The 8,370-nt window shown below is 38.3% G+C and overlaps 1 protein-coding gene across 1 annotated transcript; it reads right to left on the reverse strand.

The window, feature by feature from the left end:
- Positions 1–3,444: 3,444 nt before the first annotated feature.
- LOC145676558 (histone-lysine N-methyltransferase SETMAR-like) lies at positions 3,445–4,233 on the reverse strand. The gene has a single exon (XM_081747393.1). The coding sequence runs from the start codon at positions 4,231–4,233 to the stop codon at positions 3,445–3,447; it is 789 nt and encodes a 262-aa protein (XP_081603519.1).
- Positions 4,234–8,370: the final 4,137 nt, after the last annotated feature.

The raw sequence follows: 8,370 nt of genomic DNA on the forward strand, positions 1-8,370 counted from the left end.
ACTATTCTATTTATTATTATATTACAGACGTATTAGTTTGTTCTTTTCCGGGGGGCATTCTCCGAGTTCCAGGGAGGCAGTGCCCCCAAAAACAGGTCTGGAAGTAACACTGGTAGGAAAGTACTTTCACAGTAGTGATTGATGCTATTTGTTAAATAATTACTTACCATTAATATAAATAGTGGAAAATATATTTACTCTTTATTGTATCTTTTAGCGTTTATGTATTTTTCAAAAGTTTTTACCCGCTAAAGCCGCCACTGGTTGGCCAGTGACCACCAGTTACTATTTGGTACCAAAATGTTCACCATCCTCTTAGGTATTGATCAACACCAATATGGACTCTCTATGATTTACGGTTCCCGAGATATGACTCCTTAGATCTCCTGAAACCGGAACTTTTTTTTTTATCAATATCTCGGGAACGGTAAGAGTGACGCGAAAAATTCCATCACTTCTGTCAGATTGTGTTTGATGCCCTATCGAATGGAGGACTCAACATTGAAAAATACGCATATAACAGACACATACAACACACACAGAGAGACAGAGAATTCAGTAAGGAACTTTTTTTAAAGTCCGCTGGAAACAGAAACACAGTGATAGAGCAAATAGGCTGCTCACACATCACGTAGCTAAAAACTGAGTGGCATGCCATAGCCTTTTGCGTTCTGTCACGCGAAAAAAAAAAAGTTTCGTTTAGAATATCATTGGAATTACTAGCCGACTGCAAAAGGTTCTGCATAGCTCATAAAGAGAAAGCGTGGCCAAAAGAAATGTCTCTGAGGAGTCGAATATTGACGTAGCAAGCAAGACTCAAGCTATCACCTGCGGCTACGTTTAAGTCGATGACGTCATCTGGTGAATATGCAACTTGTAAGAAGTATTGCGAACGTGCTGGAACGGAACGTTCGCCATCGGCTATTCGCGTTTATTTGGCTAGGTCAGGTATATTGGGAAATACTTTGTAGGGGTTTCAGTAAAATCCTAAACCGTTATTCAAAATGATACTGCGCCATAGCTATATGCTAAAATGAATAAAGTGGAAATCTTTGTTTACTGAAAGTTTACTAGTGGTCAAGGTGACCAGAATTTTTACTTGCAAAAACGGGACGCATACGAATCGGCGACGGGAGGGGGGGGGGAATATCTGACTTCCAGATTGTATTTTGGGACTCAGCAGTGTTTTCAATTTACAAAACACACAAGTAAGAGTGATAATACAGCGTTTCTAATTTAAGTACTACCCAACAATACTTTTAACAATTAATAAACTACTTACCTCATTATTGAATATCTGTTATTCTCTGCTATAGGCCTATCATCTAGCGTAACTTTCACTGGTATTTTTGTGATCAATGGATCTTTTTCAGAAGTTCCTTGTTTGCACTCAACAGTTTGTAGAAATTGGTACAAGACTGAATAAAATTAATCTTACTGATCAGCATAGCTTTTGAAGTATCTATAGTTGGGTTTTCTCACTTGTCCATAAAGCATTCATGTGCGAGAATACACGTTCAGTTGGAGGTTGGAGCATTAGTCCCGGGTAAACAGAGAAGGAACTCCAAAACTTTTAGATTTGAGTACCTTCTACACAGCACTTGTCAGGAGCTACTATTTGAGTTTCACTCAGTCAATATTTCTGGCGTCAAGCAATCTTTTAAATACAGGCATTCGTCGTAAAGAGCATTATCATCAATCTGAACGAAAGGACTAATTTCCTTAATAAAGTCTACAGTTTTTTATATATATATCCTGCCAACACGGTACACCTTTAAGAGTAATCCAACTAAATTGCTTCAAAGTTTCAAGGGGTTTTATCCACTTATCTAAATACTCAATTGCAGTTTGAGAGAAAGTACAGTACCGGTATATATATACTGGCAAAACTTAGCTACTTCAGAAATAAAACCCTCCCTATCCAAATTCTCAAGAATCGAAGAGTGTTTCTCATAGCTTCCGCAATGAGATTTTGAAGTTAAATTTTCCTTTAAATCATATAAAATAGAAATTATCTCAAAAACTGTAAATGTTTGACCTTGTATTTTTGTACTACGGACTGGAAAGTTGATGCCTAATTATGGATGAAGTAAAGCTATGCCTGTGATAAAGGATTTTCAAAGAAGAATTTGATTATGAGCGGACATTTTTCATAAGATTCAAAAATAAGACTTGAGTGGTAGAAACATCATCAGAAGGCGTTCAATAGCAGGGAGAAGAGAAAGACATCTAGTTTTGCTATATTCTAACATCTGTTTATATTCTTGATCGATAAATTTACAAAATTCCTTAAGATTTTCAACTCGAATAGTATACAAATAGAAATAAGAATTCCCACTTGAACATTTAAAAGTTCCAGACACGGCTGACCCTTCCCAATGAGTGTTGCTGCGGAAGAGTGTAGAATTTGCACTGATCATTTATATTTTGAACAATAATTACGGGACACCTGGGTAATTTTGGTTGAAAACGGGAAATAAAGGCGTCCCGTTTGAGAATCAGAAAAAAAGCGGGACAACGGTTGAAAAAAAGGGACTGCCCCGGCTAAAACGAAACGTCTGGTCACCTTGCTAGTGGTTCATGTATCCTAGAGGTTTTCAAAATGTGATCCATCTCGTTAGACTCTTCGCGTCCTCTTACAATCAACATTAGTCGTTTTAAAAAAGAAAGAAAAAAGAAAAAGAAAAGAAAAAGAAAACAAAATTCAACTGAATTAGGTATCACATACTAAAGTATTTAAAGGAAAAGATAATGGGAACTTCACACACCATAGTTGAGAAAAATTCCAACAGGCATAGATTATACAATGTAGTAAAGACGGACAGAATACCCGTTCTTCACACGGGGAGAATACATTTCATGTTAGACACAAAGGGCTGAATTTGGATTTATATGGCATTGGAAACGTCACTGTTCGTCTCAGCGACCTCGAAAATTATGGATTCGACACTAATATCGGTTATTTTCGATCATTTTTAAATATCTCTCCCCTCCGACTCCCCTAAGTTCCACTGTCAAAGTGATATGATAAAAAGCATCCCAGGCCCGAACCTCATCTATAAAGGGCGATCAACTGAAATCCATTCAGTGGTCATAATTCATGAAATAAATTTTATTTCGAGCGGAAACTTGTACACTATCTAGAGACGTCTATGGTTAGCGTGCAGTAAAAATATTGTTCATAAGAAGTCGCTATGACCGTTGAGACACTTGTCCGTCCCACTGTGTCACTTACTTACAAATGCCGTCCATGTAAAATTTGGAAGGCTGACTATCAAACCAATCACGCGCAGCGTCCTGAACTCCAGCGTCAGACTGAAATCTCTGACCTTTCAATGCCTTCTTTAGAGGCCCAAATACGTGAAAGTCACAAGGTCAAAGGTCAGGGCTGTAGGGCGGGTGTCGCAACATTTACCACTTGAATCGTTGAAACAAATCCTGCACTTAGTTTGCAACGTGTGGCCGCGCGTTGCCATGCAACACAATGACTCCAGCGGTCAATAAACCAGGTCCTTTGTTTTTGATGGCTCTCCGTAACAGTGTCAAGGTCTGACAGTAGCGTGCGGCGTTGATGGACTGTCCTGGTTCCTTGAAGTCCAGCGATAATGGTCCATGCCAATCAAATAACACATAAACCATAACTTTCCCGCAGACGGTTGCGTCTTGAACTTTTTGGGACGTGGAGATGAGGGGGTGTTTCCACTGCATACTGAAAGACTTTGAACTCGGTTCAAAATGATGGCACCAAGTTTCATCCTCAGCAACAATGCGCAGCAAGAAGTCGTTACCTTCCAAATGGTAACGTGACAAATGTTCAATGGCGCAACCCATATTCTCCAACTTTTGGCCTTCCGTCAACACCCTTGGAATCCACTGCGCGCAAACTTTATGATCCAGATCTTTCACAATTTTCTGAGCAGTACCATAACTCATGTTTAACCCGTTCACTATGTATTGAATACTAATGCGTCTATCCGCAACTATAGCCGCATTCACCTTTTCACGCGTGTCTTCTGTGGCAACAACATAGGCTTGACCAGGACGGGGATCTTTGTTCACGCCCCTTCCGAAACATTCTGGCCCAGTGCACCACTGTTGTTTTGGAGACGATGCATCACCATACACGTCTTTCGTACGCTGGAACACTTTAGCTGATTGACAACCTTCGGCACTCAGAAACTGGATGACGGCACGCTGGTCCTGTTTGGACGGATTGGTGATCTTGAACGCCATCTTACACTCTTTATACGTGCAAAACGGAAACACGTATCAACAACATTCCTACACCCAACACACAGGGACATTAGCCATTACAGACTAGTAAACAAACAATATCCTCCTACACACTATACCAATAAGGTTTGGGTACAAAACCTCGCGGCCAGAACCTCGCGGCGACAACCTCGCGGACCAAAACCTCGCCTGGCCAAAACCTCGCCTCCCAAAACCTCGCGGCCCAAAATCTCGCCGGGCCGAAACCTCGCCTGGCCAAAACCTCGCCGCCCAAAACCTCGCGGGCCAAAACCCCGCCTGGCCAAAACCTCGCCGCCCAAAACCTCGCGGGGCCAAAACCTCGCGGGCCAAAATCTCGCCGGGCCAAAACCTCGCCTTGCCAAAACCTCGCGCCCCAAAATATCGCCATACCCAAAATCTCGCCTGACCAAAATGTAAATGTTCCAACAGATGATAAGGATGACGGTATAAAAGACGCTGTTTCAGAAAAAGTATCACGGGTATTTGACCAAGTCTCGCGATACCATATGAAAATTCTATTTCTGTATTAGAGGATTTCAATGTGAAGATAGGGCGACAGGATGTTTTTAAACTGGTTATAGGGAAAGAAAGTCTGCATATGGAAAGCAATGAAAACTAACGGGGTTAGTTTCGTGAACTTTGGAGCATCCAAAAACTTAAAATTTCAACAAAAATCTAATAATATTTATGAAAGTATGAAATAATATATGAGTTTTTACGACGTCCCTTGATTATGTCCTGTAGGTTAAAGGAGACGTAGATGACCAGGATGAAGGAAATTATCGAATGAAGAAAGTGGGAGGAAACGGGAATAACCCGAGAAAGCCCATGCACACGATGTTTCTTCTTCTTCTTCTTCTTCTTCTTCTTCTTCTTATTATTATTATTATTATTATTATTATTATTATTATTATTATTATTATTATTATTATTATTATTATTATTATTATTATTATTATTTGTAATGTGGAATTGCATATTAAGAAACTCATTGGGTAAATTTTAAAGAAAAGTTTCATTCGCGGTGAGGTTTTGGCCACGCGAGGTTTTGGGTGGCGAGGTTTTGACCCGGCGAGATTTTGGGCGGCGAGGTTTTGGCATCGCGAGGTTTTGGCCCGGCGAGATTTTGTCCCGCGAGGTTTTGGGCGGCGAGGTTTTGGCCACGCGAGGTTTTGGCCCGGCGAGATTTTGTCCCGCGAGGTTTTGGGCGGCGAGGTTTTGGCCACGCGAGGTTTTGGCCCGGCGAGATTTTGTCCCGCGAGGTTTTGGCCGGCGAGATTTTGGGCGGCGATGTTTCGGCCGCGAGATTTTGTCCGTATCCCACCAATGATACATAGAACGAACGTGTTTCAATTGACCACCTCTTATATATTGAAATTTTAATCGAGATCAAACTCGTGGTTCAGGAGTTATTAAGTTTTATTTATTTTTATATATTTCCATCCCCTCCCTAAGTTCTACCGTCAACGTGATATGATACAGACCATTCCAGGATCGAACCTCATCTCTTTGAAAATTTGATCGAGATCGGTCTGATAGTTAAATAGGTACGAAGTCATAAACATAGCGTCTTCCATTTTTATATATAGACTAGATGAACCTGTGCTCTCTAGCTAACGCATCATTCATATATGAGCATGAATCTCCTTGTCATTCCTCATAACATCTGGACATATCCTCTCACAGACACAAATGAAAGATGTCTTGATAAAAATCGGCAAGGGGTACTATAAAGGGAATTCTTTCTCAATATCTCGCATCCTCTGTAAGATTTATGCCTACTTCCGGTTGGAGTTTCTAATTCATGTATGATCAGTTTCCTTTCTTCTTGCATGCAGTATTTAATAAGCAAATACATTACACACACAATTAATTATAATGTCCTAGATATATGTGGTGTTGATTGGGTAAAACACTCCAAACAATAAAGATTCATCTCAGACTGGAGAAATGGTTATCTTTCGTTTTTCATTATCATTTGGCCTGAGAGACATGAAACCTCCGTATACATCCGTGTGGTGTTAGAATATGTAACTCGTAGGGTATGATGTTTTACATTTTTAAAACTTCAACACTTCCAGTGTAGCCCTAAAAATGTAATAAATGAATAATGACCATGTTTTTAAATATTCAATTAGAATTGGAGTGAACAATGTACATAAAATTTGGAATCGACCAATGAAAACGGCACGTTTGTACCACTTGTGGTTTTCGAGATCTCATTGTCGAAAGGATTGGAGATAAACCTAGCATTTTATTATATACAGTAGATAGATATAGGAATTCTAATAGCTTATATATACGTACATGTATTATTATAAAATATTGACAGCTTTCATTTATTAGAAAACGTTTAAAAAATGTAAGTATATGCTTAAGGTGTATCCAGGAGGGGCAACTGGAAACCTCGTTCCCAAACGATGCTCTTCCCTGTCACCCACCCACCCACCAACGAGGTTCTTCTGTTATGTGTTAATTAAACTTGTTTATTAATTAGCAGTCAATGAAGAATGATTTAGCAATAGAAAATTAAAGAAAGAAAATTAAACTAATGAACTACAAATGTCAACCCGTTAAAATAATCAAAACAATTGTAATTAAGTATCCAGTTTCTTATTCTCATTTGCCTCACTGGAAGTGAGAGAACTCTATAAGGTGGGACGAAAAAATCGAATTTTTGTGTTTTTATTTTTAACAGTGCGGAAAAGTTGCCTTTGGTGAGAAAAAGACAAGAATTTTAAGCAGTATTTGAAAAAAAGTGAATCTAAAGATTGCGATCTTGGACAATAATTAGTTTTTGGACCAGGCACTACAAAATTTTTGAACGGCCCCCAAATCGAGTTTTCGTACTTTTTACGGAATAAGAACATCATACTGAGTTAAATGATAGTTTGGGTTTAGCTACACTGTATGTAGTTCTCCAGATATAAGCCCTACAAGAAAAATTTTGATTGAAATGTAATGTTTCAGGGGCTCTAACATTTTTGAACGGCTCCTAAATTGATTTTTTTAAAAAAGAAAACGGAATAAGAACATCATACTGAGTTAAGTGATAGTTTGGGTTTAGCTAGACTGTATGTAGTTCTCCAGATATAAGCCCTACAAGAAAAATTTTGATTGAAATGTAATGTATCAGGGGCTCTAACATTTTTGAACGGCTCCTATATCGATTTTTTTTTTAAAAAAAAGAAAACGGAATAAGAACATCATACTGAGTTAAGTGATAGTTTGGGTTTAGCTACACTGTATGTAGTTCTCCAGATATAAGCCCTACAAGAAAAATTTTGATTGAAATGTAATGTTTCAGGGGCTCTAACATTTTTGAACGGCTCCTAAATCGATTTTTTTAAAAAAGAAAACGGAATAAGAACATCATACTGAGTTAAGTGATAGTTTGGGTTTAGCTACACTATATGTAGTTCTCCAGATATAAGCCCTACAAGAAAAATTTTGATTGAAATGTAATGTATCAGGGGCTGTAACATATTTGAAAGGCTCCTAAATCGATTTTTTTTAAAAAAAGAAAACGGAATAAGAACATCATATTGAGTTAAGTGATAGTTTGGGTTTAGCTACACTGTATGTAGTTCCAGATATAAGCCCTACAAGAAAAATTTTGATTGAAATGTAATGTATCAGGGGCTCTAACATTTTTGAACGGCTCCTATATCGATTTTTTTTTAAAAAAAAAAGAAAACGGAATAAGAACATCATACTGAGTTAAGTGATAGTTTGGGTTTAGCTACACTGTATGTAGTTCTCCAGATATAAGCCCTACAAGAAAAATTTTGATTGAAATGTAATGTTTCAGGGGCTCTAACATTTTTGAACGGCTCCTAAATCGATTTTTTTAAAAAAGAAAACGGAATAAGAACATCATACTGAGTTAAGTGATTGTTTGGGTTTAGCTACACTATATGTAGTTCTCCAGATATAAGCCCTACAAGAAAAATTTTGATTGAAATGTAATGTATCAGGGGCTGTAACATATTTGAAAGGCTCCTAAATCGATTTTTTTAAAAAAAAGAAAACGGAATAAGAACATCATACTGAGTTAAGTGATAGTTTGGGTTTAGCTACACTGTATGTAGTTCTCCAGATATAAGCCCTACAAGA

This window comes from Thermobia domestica, unplaced genomic scaffold (assembly GCF_964235325.1).
Source record: "Thermobia domestica unplaced genomic scaffold, izTheDome1.hap1.1 HAP1_SCAFFOLD_213, whole genome shotgun sequence".
Lineage (NCBI taxonomy): Eukaryota > Metazoa > Arthropoda > Insecta > Zygentoma > Lepismatidae > Thermobia > Thermobia domestica.